General features: G+C 41.5%; 1 protein-coding gene and 1 long non-coding RNA gene across 11 annotated transcripts in view; both read right to left on the reverse strand.

The window, feature by feature from the left end:
* The window catches only part of LOC117934705, a 7475-nt gene extending 1862 nt beyond the window's left edge, over positions 1–5613 (reverse strand). The window contains exons 1-3 of the long non-coding RNA XR_004654550.1: positions 5397–5613; positions 4708–4951; positions 1746–1849 (exon numbers count right to left, since the gene is read on the reverse strand). This is a non-coding gene — a long non-coding RNA (uncharacterized LOC117934705). The remainder of the gene's footprint in view (positions 1–1745; positions 1850–4707; positions 4952–5396) is intronic.
* A 9981-nt stretch (positions 5614–15594) lies between these two features.
* Positions 15595–19447, reverse strand: part of ppargc1a (peroxisome proliferator-activated receptor gamma, coactivator 1 alpha) — a 262735-nt gene continuing 258882 nt past the window's right edge. For all 10 annotated transcript variants that reach the window (XM_034901348.1, XM_034901351.1, XM_034901349.1 and 7 more), the window contains 2 exons: positions 19046–19197; positions 15595–16537 (listed from right to left, as the gene is read on the reverse strand). In XM_034901348.1, coding sequence (XP_034757239.1) covers positions 16434–16537; positions 19046–19197 — 256 coding nt within the window. In that variant the 3' untranslated portion in view covers positions 15595–16433. The remainder of the gene's footprint in view (positions 16538–19045; positions 19198–19447) is intronic.

Consider the following 19447-nt stretch of genomic DNA (forward strand, 5'->3'; position numbering starts at 1 on the left):
CCCCCCCCCCCCCCCAAAAAAAAACAGCCTCTCACCAGGTGTCTACATTCACAGTGTGTGATAAAAGATCACGACAGCCCCCACAAGCAAAGGTACTTGTAGCATGACAATAATTCAAACAGAAGAGCATTTGCATGGTTTATGAAAAGGTGATAGAAAAGGTTTTAAAGTCCGAACAGTCCATGTTATATAAACTGTCGGCTGCGACCCGTTTTAGCACCTTTTTCCTCTGCAGGACAGAGTGTTCTTTAGGTAAATCATATAATCTGCAAAAATGAGACTAAACGGATCATAGCCATATAAGCATACTAGCTTTAAATAGAAGAAATACTATCATAAAATATTATCACATTGATCGTTTTTGGTCACAGTCTCTCCGACACTACATGATGGCACTTGCCCATCAAAATGACATGGTTTTATGAGAGAAATGGTCTTATTGCCTTCCTTTGCTGCAGTACAACTGTGTGCAAGACCAGAATGCCTTGTGAAAACCACGGAGTCCCTGGTAGTGGCTAGGCTGCGCGGCTGACAGAATGACAGGTACTTTTGACAGCTAGCTGTCAAGCAGGTGGAATGTCGCACTCAAGTCCCACTGTGATCACTGTCATTTGCAATGGCGAACAGGTTTATGTAAGGTTTTGTAGGTAAACCAAGCAGGCCGCTGTCAAGAGGTCAAACTGATCTAAGGTCAGTGATTCAATAATCGCTCACTTTAAAACAACCACCAAAGAAAATGGAGAATAATGAGTCTAGATACGCTTCAAAATAGCAGATGAAAAGATGACAGTATCTACAAAACTGCAGTAAGTATATGACATCTAGTTGTTTTTCCCCCCCTCCAATTGCATCATGTGCCTTGAAATCCAACTGGCAGGAAGCAACAGATTCCATTTGCATTGGTGATCTGTGCTTCAGCAATCCCTGCTTCCAAAGTAGGTCAGCATAAATCGGCGCCTCCAAAAATAATAACAAAAGGTGAGTCCCCTCGCTCTCTCAGGGGTGAACGCTCCGCTTTCGTACAACTCAGATGCTTTCACTGCGAAATGTGCCGTGTCAGCACTCTCCAAATCTGGAGGCATTATACTACGGCATATTAAGGCACCATATTGCATTCAGTATGCGATGGCGTTCAGCAGCTATTGTAAAAATGTTAACAAGACAATAGTGGATACACACACACACACATATTGTAAATATGCAGAGTTTTGTTAGAAGGTACTGGAGTTGAAATTGGAATGATGTCAGTGTGTGACGGGGCTAGCTGCCGCGAAGGCTGAGTGTGCCGCTACAGCCTCATCCTTTTTCATCAGTGTGTTTTCCCAACCCGAAAAGTGAGTTGGAAAACACAGTCTATTCCTTTGGGTTTTTTTGGGGGGGGGGGGGGGGGGGGGGGGGGGGGGGGTAGTGTAGCTTTGAGCAAAGTGCACTTCATCTACAAGAGTAAGTCAGGGCACTGTATATCACCTCAGCCCAGGAATTACACACTAACATGCAGTATGTCCTCTCTTCACACAGAAACACTATGCCCTTTCTCTCTTTCTCTCACACACACACACACGCTCACACACACGCACGCTCACACACACGCTCACACGCACGCCCTCTGTCAGTGTTTGAACAGTACATGCTATGTCCAGAGACCGAGCTTCATGCACAGTTAATGTCCCTGCTGTCCAGATGATTAACGTTACCCGATACACGTTCCCAAACGTTGCCCAAATTCCACTCTCCTCCCGCCTCACCTTCTGTGTTGAGCTCACTCCTGGGCTTCAGGTAAAAATAGCAGCTCCATCCTGTTCCTCTCCGCCATCACACAACCTGCTGTGCCTCCGCTGGGATATCAGACCTAGGCAGAATTGATTTTATTGAGAGAAAGGCTCACAGCTACAAGCGCATTGTGCTGAACAGATAATCATAACAGCAAACCTTGTGAGAAGAAACATTGCAGATTAAAGGTAAGGATGTTTGTTAACCCTCATGTTGTCCTCGGGTCAAATTGACCTGTTTTCCTATATCTGTGTTCTTTTTAACTACCCAAAATAACACGATTGATTCCACACAATGCTCTTTGGCAAGTACAAATCAATACTTTCAATAATTTTGGGGTGTTGTGTTCAATGTTATAGCATTTGAAAAAAAACGTTGAAGTAGTTTTGAAATAGTATTGAGTAAAAGTTGACGTATTCCAGTCTGTGATTAACCATCAACACACAATCCTTTAAATTTAAATATTTCCTAATTTTGTTTTTCTAACTGAAACATTGGGTACAATTTCCAATAAATTCCAAAAATAACTGTAAAACTAAAGTTAATAAGTTAGTGTTACGTAGTGTTGAACATCAAAAAAGTGACAAACATTGGAAAAAAAGGCATCAAAAGTGTTCAAAAAAGGCACGTTTTTTTAAATTCAACTACAAAAAAATCAAGAACAACTATAACAAAAGTGTTGGTTTTCAATTGTGACTGGAAGAAAACACAAGGGTTAACTTTGGAAAGTGCAACTTCCTCATGATAGCAATAAGGTTTTGCTAACATTAGCTTGTTGCTAGCTTGGCACAAATGAACCAAACGTTAACACGACAATGTAACAATAACTATGACTACATGGGTTGCATTCAAATTAATTCTAACAAAAAACATGTTAGTTCTAATTAGTTTTTTACAAAAAGGTGACAACCCTGTTCGTCCTGGAGAACACTTCCTAACACACTTCTGATATAGGACTGGATTAGGGGATGAGGGACACACACACTGGCCCTGATTTGTGAGGTGTGCGTACAACCTAAAAAGGCGTGGCACAGGCTAAAACAACGTGGCAGACTTTTTCTAATTCCTGGGCTGAGGTGATATACAGGGCCCTGACTTACACTTTGCTCAAAGCTAAACCCCCCCACGTCCCTAATCCCCCAAAAGGAATAGACTATGTTTTCCAACTCACTTTTTGGGTTGGGAAAACACACTGATGAAAAAGGATGAGGCTGTAGCGGCACACTCAGTCTTCGCGGCAGCTAGCCCTGTCACACACTGACATCATTCCAATTTCAACTCCAGTGCCTTCTAACAAAACTCTGCACATTTACAATATGTGTGTGTATTCACTATTGTTTTGTTAACATTTTTACAATAGCTGCTGAGCGCCTTCGCATACTATACTATACACGCCAGGAAAAGTCTGCTGCATTGTTTTAGCCTGTGGGGTTCAGCACAACATCACGCAGAAAAACAGGGTGTCATAGATGTAATGGAGTCAGCTGACCCGACGCCCAGAGAGCAGCGTCCAGCACAACCTCGACCGGGGGCTGTACCAAGGAGACAGGATATCAATCCCCTGCAGTGATATTCAATACAGGAAACATGACGATGCACAACATTTGTATTTCTTCTTCAGATTTTTGTGTGTTGTTAATGGCCACAAGATAATAATAATAATAATAATAATAATAATAATAATAAATTTAATTTATAATGCACTTTATATTTGCAAAAATCTCAAAGTGCTACATGGTAAAAAAGTAAGTGATAAAATAAAACACAGATAACGATTTCTTTCTGCCATGGACTGACATGTTGTTCCAGCCCCTCTGCTATCAGGAGACAGGGTTGGGGTGGTGGTCCAGCATGGGGGGGGGGGGACTAGCGCTCTCCCTTACAGCTGTTGCCTGGCCCTGACTCACAACAAAAACACAAGTAAAAAAAAACACAAAACCAAAAAAACAACACTGTATAAACTCTGCTACAGTGTGTTTATTTAAATATAGGTACACCTACAATATAAGCCTACATATTACTATTAGGAGTACACATATTGTATATCACGGATTCATAAATTATATAAACTTCAGCTGGAGTCCCATCAATATTTAACGCTGTTGACCGCATGAGTGATCTTTCTCTTCCGCAGTCTTCCTACAGCCCAATACCAGTTTTTAGGAAGCCAAACAGAACACTTTGCTGCAAATGAAACTGTGATGTCAAGGTTTCAATCTCCACCTCTGAAAAGTGCCGCTTCTTAGCCGGATTATGTATGTTTACACATGATATTTAAATTACAATCGTTTCCAGCCGCTGCTTTCTCAACGTACGACCATTCTTACGCTCTGATTGGTGGGATACAAACGTTTCATGAATCCCACGTGAAGCCTGTCCTAAGAGGTGTCCCGCGCTCATATCTGCGCTGGTTTCTAGGTTCTAATGCAACTTAGTACTTCATATTTTTTCACCAAACAAGGACTGTAGTTGTGATCTGTGAGCTCTTGAACCTAATTTACATGAGGTGGTGCATGGCATCAGCCAGTGTGTAGGAGAAGAAACCCCAGTGCCTCTTTAAATGTACATATAGCATGTCAGTATTGGGTTTTGAAAGGCATGTCCTTTACTGCAACACAGACATGATGTACACAGCTTAGGACTTCCATCCAGGAATGAGGCCCTGGCTCTAGTTTGGTCCGACTAACTAATTTAGGAGTGGATCTGCAGACGGGTGTGTTGACAAATTCTCACTGGGATCTGCAGTACAAGCATGTTCAATGGATAACAGAAATGTAATGAGACACGTTGACATTTAAGCCATCTTCTTGTTAAAAATGTTAGCCCTAAGCACCAAATAAGGTGATGTATATCAAAGCTTGTTTCTTTCAGCTTTTTTTAAAGAGTCTTTCTGCCCCCAGTTGTCACAGATCGCTTAATGCAACTTCAAGAACTTACCTTTGACAAGTGATGCCACGCAGCTTTGGGAATGCTCCCAAAATCCTTGGTTGCCATGTCAGAGATAGGACAGGATGTGAATTTGTTGCCCGTGGCCAGAATGGAGTGAGTGGACTCTCTCCAGCATGGCATATCTCTTTATATAATGCAATAGCATCTGCTGAAGGCGTTGACATAATCCCAAAACTAAGCCATGCAGCCGGCATGCCAACAAGTCCGCAGACAAGGGATCTAAAATGAGAGACTGCAACAAGCAGGCAAACGAGGAGAGAAAGAGAGAGAGTAATTGTTGGTTAAAAGCTATTGGTTTAGAAAGACGGTGCTTGTTTACGATGGCTGCTTCAGTATCCACTCATGCAAAACAACTAACTTTTATGCCAATTAATCCAGATTGCTTCAAACTTAATCATTTATTTATGGCAACAATAGAGAAATCTTGAATTATGTGTACTAAACAGTACTAAAGCCAACCTGTCTGGCTAAAACACTGCAACCCAAATGTTCGTCCTTAACTGCTCAGCATTGACAGACTGAGGATATAATGATGCACCCTGTCAAAGCAGTAATTAAGAAGCAAAAACCTCAATAAGTGATGCAACATTTCCAAATAAGCCACACACATCTGCAAAACAGTACCTAGCCCTCTATACAGCTCCCCTCTGTAGAAAAATAACAAAAACGCAACTTACTTAAAGGTCTTGTTCATGTCAAGGCTGTCTGCTCAGCACTCTACCCATATGTGAGACATGTCAAATCATGCTTCTGTGCACTTAAATATGAAATTATGTAGGGAAATATTGGTTAGAGGTCTGGGAGAGCTACAACTCTCCTGCACACAACCGACTGGTGTGTCCTATCAGCTGTGTTGTGTGCATGTGGGCATGTTGCCACTCCCCAATCAACGATGATTGAATCCAGGTGCAAGTTTGTCCTTCCAAGTGTTACAAAGCTGCATCAATAGCAATTCACCCACCAAATGTTTCATGCTCGCAACAAAACTCTTGAACCACAGTATGTTGCCTTTTATATCCAAACGGTGTCAAAATTCAAAGTGTGGACACAGCGCTGTGCTCACATATCTGTACAGGACACTGTGTGTCCTGCGTTGTCCTTTAGCTGTGAACTTTATATCCTGATGTCCTTGTATCATGTGTCGGTATTCAATCCAGTGTGTGTGCCTGGCTGCAGAAGCGTCACCCCAGAAAAAATATCCCTGCATGAATACTTTGTGGAACAAGTGAGCCTGATGGTCTGCTATGAAAGTGTCTGCAGAGTAAATGTCAGCAAACCTCCGTTGGCCCCTATGATTAAAAAAAAAAACTTTTAGAAACAAGCATGCAACTAGAAGCTATCATGAAAAGCTTTCTTAGACAAGGTACTCCCAGATATAACAATATTGCCTATGCATAGCTGCTTTTCACAAACTGACATACATTATGACCATAGACAGCTCCTATAGTTCTCGGCAGTGTAATACAATTGTTTCTCATCTAACATAGTGAAGCGGCTTGCAACATTTACAAATAGGCATTCATGAAATGTCAAGACTTCCCACAAACTTCCCTTTGTCCTACAACTCATTGCCCTGTCTCTCTTGAACAAGAAGCAGGCGTGCTTGAATGGAAGAACGGTTCTGTCCTTCACACTGTCTGATTTGCTTAGGAAAGGCGCTCACGTCTAATACTAATCTGAACGACAGCAGTGGAAATCTTGGCTCCGTTTCAGAGGCTCGATTGGGCCTGGCCCAATGACCTTCTCTTAGAGAACATGGAAAGTTTGCCGGCTCAATATGTCACAGCCAGCATGAGCTTAGAAAGAGAACAAGAAAGAAGTGATTAAATGGGTTAGATCCGCGGTTGGCTTTAGACGTCAGGAGGAGTGCAGCTCTGGTTGTACTATAAGATTAGAGGAAATTGTATCAGGTTGAAACTCTCAGATCATGGATGCATTACACTTCACAGATCAGAGGAGAAAAAGATTTTAATTCCAAAAATATTGAGGTTTGATTTTAGACTTAATTGAGTGTTGTTTTCCATATTGAGCTCTGGAGCAGTTCATTTTGTAAGAGTGCAACAAGTCGAACACATCAGTCAAGATCAATAAAGACAGCACGTCATTATAATAAATGACAAAGCCATCATTCTGTTAGCAGCCACACTCTAGAAACTGCCTTTCATGCATCCCGCTGGATAAGAGCAGATCCCATGCACTAGATTCCAGTGCTTCACTGACATAAACAACTGATATTTCAGAAATGGGACATTTCTTAAGGCATAATTATAGCAACTGAAGTAAGTTTAAAGGAAATTAGCCTCACAGGAAGTTGAAACAAAGTGTTAAAACGGGGTTAATTGAATTGTAAGCCTTGTCACAGAAGATTACCAAGTCCAAGAAACACCCCTTTAATTGCGTTATTACCATGTGGATTAAGGCATGGGGTATTTTTGCACAGTAATTATAGCTTGACTGTCCGTGCATTTTAATGCACTTTAGTCAGGACGATTTGGGCTGAAATGTTTGACAGTCCATACAGAGGAAAGTTCCATTACCAAATGATCTGTAATGCTTTGGGATAACACTGGCATTTCAGCTGTAACAGTGCCCACTAAATCAGGATTAAAAGGATGTATGGTCATAATGAGCAATTAATTTGACAGGACATCGCCTTGACTTGATGCTATTTGTGTATCAAAGGAGAAAATCTGAGATGCCCAAATCAGAGAGAGTCAAAACAGTGGTGGTCATTCTTTCCATTTCCAGGTTATATGTCAGTCATGGAAACTCTGCAACATGTAGCTCTTGTTCTCCTTCAATACCACTTCCAAATGTATTTAAAAAAACAAAAACAAAAAACTCATCCAGCCCTTGGCAGCCAACGTTGATTATATCACAAAGTATGTGTAAATTATTAACATTAGCCATGCTAGTTGCATGGCTCTATGGCTGGAAATGTTGGTCTGTCAGTCGCTGTTCAGTCAGTCAGTTCACCACCATGGTCCAGACTGAAATAGCTGAAAAACTATTGCCATGAAATTTGCTACACATATATATATATATATATATATATATATATATATATATATATATATATATATATATATATATATATATATATATATATATATATATATATATATATATATATATATATTAATGTCTCCATGATTCCCAAATGATGAATTTGATGAAGTTGATCCTCTGACTAATGATCACCTGGACCAAACTCCTGCAAAACTAATGACATGCCCATCAGCCTTGTCTTAGTACTTTATGTTAAGTGCTAAATAGCAAACACACTAAACTAAGATGGTGAATAAGGTAAACAATATACCTTTAGCATAGAGCTGCTAGCGTGGCCGGAGACTCTTGTTAACCGACAGAAACACCTCTTTGCTCTCTGTTCCGGTGCTGTATAATTGAACTTTGTTTTGCTGCTGTTGGTACTGGTGAACACATTTTTCCTTTTTCAGACGGACGGTTATTAGAGAAGCTGTGGTCTTTAAATGGAGAGTTAATGTCACTGAAGGTGCATGTGTGCTTGGAAATGATAAGGAACACTGACAGCATCATCCCTCTTTTTTTAATCCTTTATTGATATCCTGTTACTGTCCACCTTCTATACTCCATGTGTTGGTCTGATCACAACAACAGCCCCTTTGGAGCTGCCTGTCTGTTGCTCATGGGCACTACAGGGCAGATGCTTCCAGACACTGGAATTTGATCATGGCCCTCCAATTAAGCAGCGGCCTCCCTGCTTTTCCTACTTCTCACATTCATGATTTCAACAGCCAGGGAACCCAGGACGGTTGCAGAATACCATTAGCCTAATGGACGGGAGCGCAGGATGGCAGGGATGAATGATTGCATTACGGTGCCATTTGCCGCAGTCTGTACATTGACATAAATAGTGCAAACAAAAAATAACTGTCCACGTGCTCATTCTACTGTATTGTGATGGCTTGTTAGCATGGGTACATGGGTTCAAGCTATGGTCTGAGAGAGAGGGAGAGATGCTCTCTTGTGTTGGAGTGAGTGGGTCGGGGGGGGGGGGGGGCTAAGTAGCTGGCAACTGGATTTAGACACAACTCCACGATCCGCTAGGACCACTCTGCAAAAAATACAAGGAGCAGATAAGAGAGACAGTAAGAGAGAGAATACAGAGAGAGGGAGCGAGCACTCAGCTTTTCTCTCTTTCCAAGCCATCTTGTCAAGAATGCTTGAACGGAGCCATTATGAAGCCTACATCCAACTAGTACGGGACAGTTTAAATGAAAAGAATACAAACAAGATAGCTTGCTTGATACTTTCTAAAGCAATGGTTCCCAAACTGAGGCTTGGGATCCGCACGATTGGCCGAGAGTGGAATTAAAGGGAGCGGGAGATAATGTCAGGAGTTGGAATTAAGAAATGCTTCTTTGCAAAAAAGTGTTGCAAAGTGTGTATTTGTTTGTTTCTGTGACATACTGGGTAAAGTGTTAACTTCTCCAGGCCTCAAAAATGGTTCAAATGAAATAGAAATGTCTGAGAAGTGGAAATAAATATTTGATTAAACGGCTCACAACTCATTGCTTCATTTAAAGAGGTCATAAGCAAAAACGATGACTGCTAATGACCGATGGCATCGGTAAGTCTTTAAGAGGTCTTTACTTCTGTGTAAACTAAGTGAAGTCATTTTGTAATTCAGGTCTTGTGCTACTTTTTATTTGCAGTACTTGATGTCCTTCATCCAGTCTGTAGCAGACTGTAAATTACCTATTTGTGAGAAGGAAATAAGCATCTTTGATTTGTCAGTATTTTGAATGAAGTCATTAAGTACTGGAGTTGTGGAAATTATGCTAATTGTTATTGATGCTACTCCGTGATTGCCAAATAATAACCGATGATATGCTGCTCACATCATCCCATTTACATGTTGAGCTCTACATCGGCTCGTTAGCGGCGGCGCCGTGTCGCAAGGCCAATCGGGATCCTCTTACACCACCTGCACACTTTCGAAGTCTTGCAGGGTGTCATCACAGCTTTGGCCCGAAGAGCGTTGTTGCAGCCTTGTCACGTCGAGTCAACGCGACTCCGTCTCTTCCCTCTCTCCGTCTCTTCCCTCTCTCCGTCTTGCTTTTCTCGGTCAGGTGAAAAAGCCCAGCCGTCTGCATCCGGAGACCTAACACTCTCTGTCAGCTGGCTGTCCCTGCGGTCACAGTGGAGATTCATCTTTCTGCTGATGTCCCTTCTGTGTGGCAGAGGGTTGCCAGCCCCAGCATTCTTAAAGGCCTTCCATGGCCTCGAGGCACAGGAAGCAGGTAAACTTGAGCATGACGAGGCAACACTGATCTGCTAGGAAATGATCAAAAGGCCAAATTACCAAATGATCACCTTCTGGATCTGACTTGTGTGCTAATCCATCAACAAAACATATATTATATATATTAACACACACACACACACACACACCATTACAGATACCAAAACACTGGAATCTTTTAGGTTTCCCTTTTTTGTTCTAATTAATACGCCACGTCTTGGGCACACTTGAGGTAATTAACATTGTTTTTTGCCAGCAACACACAGCAGATGGTGATTGAAAATAGAGGGATGAGTCGCTCAATCAACCACCATTTGTCTGTAGCCATTAATTATCTAGCAAAGAATACATTCAGTCCCCAAAGTTGATAGTTTGGGGGGAAGAAGAATACTGTCCTTCTGTTCCTCATTACTCTTTAACAGCAGAAAGTGCTGAAACTAGAATGCCGGATAGGGAGATTGCGATTTTAATAGCACTGTCATTATCTTGGCCCATAAGGTGGCATACGATAAAAGGCTTGTCGGGAAAAAAATGGCGCTAACAAAGAAGCGTTTCAATAAATGGAAGCCAAGCAATATCTAGTGGTTCATTCTGTTCTGATTCATCAAAGACCACTTTCAGAGATGATGGGGACAACATTCACAGTTTCATTCAGCATAATGGGTCCAGTCACTGCAGCAGGAAATGTTTATTTCTTTTATCAGATGCCTATGGGTCCGGTAACCGATCATCCCCAGTTTGTATATGCAATCTGATTGGAATGGAAATGGAACAGCGCCTTGCCTGCAGCTATCACACAGTCATGATATCATGATGTTCCAAGATTTCGTCTCTTCCTCCAGGTCTGGCAAAGTCTTGTTGGTTTGGCTTTGCGGGAGCGCCTCATTCTACCTGGCAACACATATAATGTTACTCACTCAGCTTATATGAAATCCTATCAAAATGAAAGGCTACAGGATGGACATGGAGGAAGAAGGCAAGAGAGTGTTAAGGAAAAACGCATTTCACACATGTAAAGAATGTTCGGGAGACTTGGATGAGCTAGACAGGAGCATTTAATGAGTATTCAATCAAGGAGGGAATTAAGCTTAACCACAATGTGTTATTGTGTCATGCCATCCCAACTTCTAAAGTTCCTGTCTTCCTGAGGGTGTATTTATGATTTAAAGTCATGCTTAAGTTTAGCTGAACCTTCAAAGTAAACAAAGATATTGCAGGAGCTCAAATATCTCAACACAGACAAAATGGGTCATGCGTTTACTCACCCGGTGGCCTCGGCAGGGTGATGTCTTATCATACGGTAGTGGGTGGTGATGGCGCAGTGGGTATGACATGTGCCTTTGGTGTGGGAGACCCGAGCTCCAGAGGCGTGTGGCCTCTGGCCTCTGCAGTCATCTATGGAGGCACCCAGTTGAACTACTCTGCCTGGAAAGGTTATGAGCTTATGTTGCACACTGTCTCAGTTTACATAGCACGAGTTCATAAGCTAAATTACACGACACAAGAGGAGTCTGAGGGATGGAGCCGAAGAAAAACCCTTCAAGGGACACTGGAGGCAAGAACTCTGTGACACAAGGTCACATGGCAATACTTCTTTCATGTTTTCACCTGCAACACCGGCAACAGCTCCCTAATCCCCTGTCTAAAATCTTGTATTTTTCTGCTAGCCTCGTAGTCAGAGATAATCAGTGTTACCTGACTCTGATTATTTTGATAGAACCGAAGATAAATGCTGTTACTTTAATGTCAGTTGTTCTCTATCGATATAGAAGGGAAATGTGTACTCTTCTTGTGCTCGGTAGAGAATTAAAAGTTCTTGATAGTAAATTACTGGTAGGATTGCTCATGTTCCACCCCACAGGCTTTAATTAACTAGTTTCAGGTGGTCTAATCTCATTATCCAAGAGTGCTTTTTCCACACCTTAACCTGCTTACACGATACTGAGACAGGCAGGAGAAGGATGGTATCCACATATAAAAGCTGCCACATTTGTGCAGGGTTTAAATGTTCAACTTGCTCTCTACAGCCGCCAAAATACTAACCATTTACACATTCTTGTCACATAGCTGGAAACAAAGGCTGAATAGTCGGTGCCATTTTCAGGATTTCAACAGCAACAGTCACAGCAGCCACAGCTAGATGCCAAATAAAATACAGAGCTACACATCTCACCAGCAACATCGCAGTGTTGGTCCCACAGAGAGCCCGGCCCCATCAAGCCCCATTATCTGCAAGGCTACCACTTACTTCCAACTGGAGTAGAGATAGCTGCTTATCTACTAGTTAATAATAAAAAAACACACATAACAGATAAAAAAGCCATCCTGTCGTGATGGAAAGAGAGAGGTGGGAGAGAAAAAGCCGACAGGGAGCAGAGAGATTTCCAGGGACAGTTTCATTCTGTGGAAAGGGCAAGCAGAAGGAGACCTCCCGCTGTAATGCGCCAGCCAAGCCGAAATGAAAGCGAGACGCTCTCTTCTCCGGGGCTAAACAGCAGCCTTAATAAAAAACACAATCAGACCCCCAACCTTAAAGTTTAATGCACATTCTTCCCATATTTCTCTTTGCGCCAGTAAAAAGAAAAGACATGGTGGAAGCTCCCGGTGTGATCCCGGCTCCCAGGCTAAGATGTGTGTTAGTGTGTGTGTGTGTTAAAGGAAAAGGGGGGTTGTTATACTCATAATGAAGCCCCATTGAATATCAAGCGCACCATCAACTCAACTATAGCTCTCCATTGCATTAATGAAATTGTTCCCCCCAACTTTTTAATTAACTCGCACACTCATGGTGTGGAGTCAAGTTGTGGACACAGACAAAGACTACAGTGCTCTCTCCCAGGTGATATGAATATCAAGGAGAAAAGTTGCTCTAAATTAAGCTGAGTTTCTTTATTAGGGGAGAAACTTCAGAGAAAGACAGATGTGCTGAGGACGGGGTTGTGTCATTTCCACTGCGTCAGTCAGCTTTCATTCGACACTTTGATAGATCAACACAGGAGGTGGGGAAGATGCATTTATTGGGAATCCACATTTACAACAAGCACTGTTTTCATAACGTTTAAATCTTCCTTTTTTTATCTTCAAGGATGTCTCTTTGATAGTAATCAGAGAGAGCACAAATCATAATCGCTCCGCAGCGGTGACTGAAAGTGGTACGACAGCGCTTGATGAAGGGACATTCATCACAAGGAAAGGGAAAAAAGAGGGAAGCCACTAAAAGAATGTAAGTTTTTATTTTTTTTCAAACACATTTCCCTTTATTGGCATGGTGAGGCTGATGAGAATTGCACATAAAAAATGAAATTCACAAGAAAGTCGTACAATAGGTAAAACCACAAGAGCATTGGTAAGGACTTGGCAGAAGGCAACGTGGATAGGACACGAACAGGTAACAACCCATAGCGACCCCCTCCCTCCTCCCCCCAAACACACACACTCTACCAGAAACACACACACACACACACACCTACCTGCCTAAAATCTCTCTCACACACTCACACGCACACACACTCACACACACACAATGTCCTTCCAACTAAAACATGATTACCCAACAAACGTTTAAGCAGTGGCAAAGTCCTCAGTAGGTCACATTATTAAAAAGTCTGCCACAGTTGAAATTTGAACCATAAGGTGTTATAATATATTGCTACTCCAGGCAATTTACAAAGCATTTTTTTAATTACAATGATTAAAGCCACATCTATCAAATGGGACACGACACCATTACCCAAACGCTATACAGACAGCAGAAAAGTAAAACAATGTCTTAAAACACAGGTGACAGGTTGTTCTTTTTCCATCCTACCCTCGACCAGTTTTTGCCTCTTTGCATCATCAAAAATGAGCAGTTTCTTGTCTCTACGGTCAAACTCGGTGAAAGGAAGCCTGTGATCAGCAAAGCTTTCATACAAAAGATTTCTCCTTCCTGTGATGGAAGCTGCTTCTCTCATTACTTGGCTCGAGTTAGAAACGGGATATTAATTGAACCAGAAACCGCAAGGTTACCTTTAATGTCATGTCGGCGGCGCTGTGATATCTGGACTGTGAGTGGGGGTGGTGGGTGGAGGGAGGGGGGGGGGGGGGGGGGGGGGGGGGGGGGGGGGGGGGGGGGGGGGGGGGGGGGGGGGGGTGCTGATGGAAAGTGGTGCAGCATGCGATACATTGTTGAGTAGTTTTCTCTAGGCTTATAGAATGTCATTTAAAAGCTGCCAGTTAAGACAGCTGAGAGGCAGATATCCAAAGTGGTATATACTGTACCGACTGTCGTCCTGTAATAGCCATGCACTACACAACAAACAGTTTCACCGCGACACGTTTTACACACAGGGTGGAGTTAAGAGTCAGTCACGTTTGCACAGATGTCACAAGGTAATGCGTGCATTACAATCACATAGACTCAATTACATCTTAAAGGGAAGAGTGGGAGGTGGATATTCAAGTGTTTACTGCACACGTGATGTCACAGGTGATGAAATGCCAAGACACTGGAATGGAGTCTTCCTAGCGACCAGCGACTGGGTAATGGGTCACGTCCAAAAATCACACAACAATAGGAGCTATAAATACAACTCTGAAAAATAAGTTATTGCTTTTTATATAGTTTTTTTCTTTCATTTATATTATTCTCATTATTATTATTAATCATTTTGTAATTTTTGTGAACAACATTAGTAGTATCATCACTGTATATATATATATATATATATATATATATATATATATATATATATATATATACATATACATACATTGTACATCAAATACAAGATCTTTAGAAAATTCAGGAAAAGGAAATTGTAAACTTTTGTTTGGCATTCACATAATGAAGCGTGAGTGGAGCGATGAACAAGTGTTTACAGCAGCACAACTAAATTCCTGCAAAATCATTTTATTGCCTATGTTCTGCGTCTGTGTGGAAAGAAAGTCCAGCGACGTGCTGCAGATGAGACCGATAGTGGAGACAGAAAGAAGTGGAAATGATGAGGGGCTGCCTGCTGGAGTGATGAGCTAAATGGTTTGATTGTTTTGGAAAGGCGTAGAAGGAAATCTTATCCCCACCAAACTGTTGTACACCCTGTCTAGTGATTGGACGTTAAATAACAGAAATCAAAGGACGACACAGACAGTAAATAAATGTCATGACGTACGCCATGGAAAATGGAGCCCATAAATAGTTTTGATTCAAATATTAAAATAAATAGATAAATATGTGTTTGTACTGATTTGAACGCATTATTCTCTTTCAGTGAAGGTAATCAACAGGGTAACCATACAAAGCAATGAAATCAACTGTGTAATGTATACCATATATATGTATGTATATATATATATATATATATATATATATAGATATACACACACATACATTATATATACATTCATACATATATACACTGTATATACACACACATATATATGTATATATATGTATTGATTGCTTCAGAAATAATTATAAAAAAAATGGGGTACCTTTTCTTTTTTACAATCATGAAAAACACGTTAAAAATGCATTTTACACTGCTTATATAAGCAAAAACACTGATTGAGAAACTTTATAAACAGAGAAAACTATACATGGTTGACTGTTTTTTTTACCCAACAAAATAACTTAAAAAAGGACATTTGTTCACATGCTCCCTCAAAATGAGCAATCGGACACATTGTTTTTTCTTTTATACAATCATATCATGTCTTCTACACATCATGTAGGTGTACAATATGTTTTACGGTATTGTAATGACTACAGATAGACATTCTGAATTAAGAAATTTTCTTCTCATTGTTAAAAAAAGGCTGCGTTTTACAGTGCATAGCTGTAACAAATAAAGAACTTTATCCGATATGTACATAAAATAAAAATATTCATTTTTATAGTATTTGTAAATACACGTCTACATTTCTCTTTAAAATGTAGACGACAATGTTACCTTGAGCATTTTACCTCCGAGGTACAACTCCCAACACTCTTGCTTGTAATGTAACACTAGATCCAAACATCAGATTTAAAAGAAAGAAAAAATCAACAGCAAAGGAAAACAAATCTGGCGGAACAAGCTGCATGTTTTCGCCCCCAAGAATGGTGGGCATTGTAGTGCTTGGAGAAAAAAAATCATGAACGTTTTTTTTCTTCTTCTTTCACCGACGGTTGTGCAGCAGTAGAGTGCACCGAACCTGTGCACCAGGTTCTGAGGGTTCACTGGCTTTCCCAGAATGCAATGTCTTTTCCCAGCTCTTCAGCAGCTATGTTCATGTAAACTTTAGTTTTGATATATTCATTTATATTGATATAGGTCTATAGACTTATTCTTATATACTCTGACATAGAGTGTAAAACCTCTGGTAGTCTCGTCGGTGAAGGAGCGAGAAACAGTATCTAGGTATCAGAAGTCCCTCGTTGTGACCGACAGCATGCGCCACTAAACTGTTACCTTTTCAGGCTGTGCTGGGCCTCTCTCAGCAAGCTGTCAAAATCCATGGAGTCATACTTGCTTTTTGTGGAGGCTGGATCGAAGTCGTCCGAATGAGAGTCTGAAAACAGCAACGAGAACTGTGGTCAGTGTTGAGCAGATCGCTTTGATAATGCACTAAAAACCAAAGGGTTATCAACATTGTTGGCAGTAATGTGGAGCTCAATGTTAATCTGAATGATGCTTTGTTATTGCGCTAAACAGTTTATAGATCTGCATGTACCTGAAAAAGAAAATAATTAGTTCCACATCCGTTGCTCCATTGAGCCAAATTTCCACAAGATCATGAAAATTTGATAAACCTAAAAATAAAGGATAATGCAGTGTGCCCAGAGTCAACTTTAAAAATAATGTTTTACGGGGGGTAAGGGGTACAAAAGATTTCTTGGCTGGCCACAATAAATTGTTAAAAAACATCTCGATCCATATTTTCTTTTTTATTTAACCTTTATTTAACCAGGAAGTCCCTTAAGATATAAATCTCTTTTTCGAGGGAGACCTGGCCAAGACGGTACACCAGTTACAATATAAACAGAAATACAGCATTGACTACATCACACATGGAGGAAAGGAACAGGTCACATGTGGCAGTTGCATTTTTGAATTACATGGCATTTTAACATGGCCTTAAATTCATTTAATGGGACTAGATTATTTAGATGGAGAAAATTTTGCACCATAACGGCACGTTTCCATAGAAACCCATTAACCACTACCTATTCAAGCAATGCGGGAAGGAAAAGTGCCTTATTTCACACGGAGGCAACCAATGTAAAAGTATATCAGTCTGTCTTATGGGTCCCATTTTTCCTGATCAACCTGATAATACATAAAGAGTGTCTTATCTCTGCCAACAGACAGATTCACAAATGGGCCCCCCAAAGGGCCCAGCAGCACACTCCGAGAGCTTTGAGAAATGGCAATGACCATGGCAGCTAGAAGACACCAGTCGTGATCTAATGCAATGGCCAAGGGCTGGATTGTGTCACACTGCGCACCTTGAGGGATGAAAAATCCCCCGGTGCTCTACTTAAAACTAATGGACAGTGTCTTCGAACACCCGAAAAAAGAAGCCTCCCAAGATTGAGAAGACTGGGAGAGGTTTGGACACCACACTATTATAAGATCCTCCCTTCCTCTCAATCTCTTCATCCTGTGTGCCTATCAGCATTGGGACGACCAGAAATAGCCCGTTCCTGACAAAGAGACCGTCGAATGAAGGCCTTTCCAATTCAGTGGACTGATTAGTCAATCTCGGCATAATGTCTATCCTCAAGGCTTTAGGATTAGCAACTGGTTCTCTGTGTGTCAATTTCTCATCATGTCCTCTCTTTAAAAGCTGATAGCTTCAAGCATGTGCTTTGAAAATGTATAGTAACCGCTTCATTTCCTGAGGAAAGTGCTCTTTTTCTGCGAGTGACCCGTTGACCCTCTTGTAGCAGTGCATTATACATTCCTGACCTCCTATTCTGATGGTAAATAAATGTCAGAGAAAAGACTGGCTGCAGATGTAAGAGTCAATATCGATCTTATATCATCAAATGGAGGAGACGATCTTTTGTGGGTGTGTAACACTTGGCATAGAGTGGCATCTCACTTAAGTTTCAATACAGCTCAATTATTGCCACCAGTATAATTCTGCAACTAACAGAAGAGAAAGAAAAAAATGTCTTCATGTCAAAAGTGGGACATCATGCCATGGAAAAATGTAATATCTTGCATTATTTATCAAAATGACCTTCAGAGTACAGATTGGGTTTTAAGAATTATGAATCTGATCAATACAGAGGCTGTATACATCGGCTGCATAGATGCATGTTTACTCTAAGGAATCACTTATGTAAGATGAACTCTGCCAAGACCCCTGACTCCCAACAAAGACAGTAGGCATGCATAAGCAGGTATGCTTCCACAGTGGCCGTCCCCTACCGTCCACATCAAGGCTGGTGCTCCTTTCAGCACTGCAACAGCTGGCAGCAGTCTCTCTAGAGGGAGGAGGGGTTGTTGGGACTTAACCTTGCTCCCACCTTCCTCTTCCTCACCTCATCTCTTTTCTTCAACATTGCCTTTCTCCTCATAATTTCATCTCTACTCCTCCCTCCTCTTCGCTGTGCTCTTAAAGTGTTTCCCACACACACACATACACACATCCAACGGCCAACACACAAACATCCGCACACATGCTTTAAAGTGCTATCTTATGCCCTAATGTCTTGCGTTTCATATCAACAAGGTAGAAACAAGCATCTCATGTCTGCATGAGTAATAGAATCTGCCTAGTTTTCGTTAAGATACTGCCACTATCAGCCGGGAGGAAATGGAGCGCTATTCTTGGTGTGTTTGCAGATTGACCTCTGAACTCTCCGTCCCTTTGAGCCATGAATGCCTGACGGACACATTCAGGGCTGTAGGAATTGTTAGCATCACAGAGATGGCTCTTTCTTTTTTATCTGGAAGCATCACTCAAGCCTTTTTTTCTCCCTTCATTTCTCTGACAGTCCTCCCAGCTACGCAAGTATACCGCATGGCTACAGGGGGCTGGTGGAGAGAACAACAAAGCTGCACTTACCCAAGTCTGTGTAATGTGATTTGCAGAACTGCTTTTGTCCGCCAAAGCACAGCTCGAACTGAGGCTCGTTTGACCTGCGTAAGGTGTGTCCGTTCTCAAGGGCGGCAAAAGCGTCACAAGTGTAGCGGTATGTGATGAAGCCAAAATTGTCCCTGGTCAAGAATAGAAAATAATACGTCAGAGTGGTGCTGTGAGGCAACAGTAACTGAACAGGGGGGTCTTGTCTTAGATGACGAACACGCTATTTATATGCAAAAGAGAATCAATAAAAGTGTATCTTTGGGGCTCCACAGGCTGATGACTAGATGGATCAGGAGACGCTGTGTAACTGCAAAAGCTCTGTCTTTGTCTTACACTTTCATGATTATTCAGAGGACAGGAACGGTCAAATAAATGTTCCAT

This window comes from Etheostoma cragini, chromosome 19 (assembly GCF_013103735.1).
Source record: "Etheostoma cragini isolate CJK2018 chromosome 19, CSU_Ecrag_1.0, whole genome shotgun sequence".
Taxonomy (NCBI): domain Eukaryota; kingdom Metazoa; phylum Chordata; class Actinopteri; order Perciformes; family Percidae; genus Etheostoma; species Etheostoma cragini.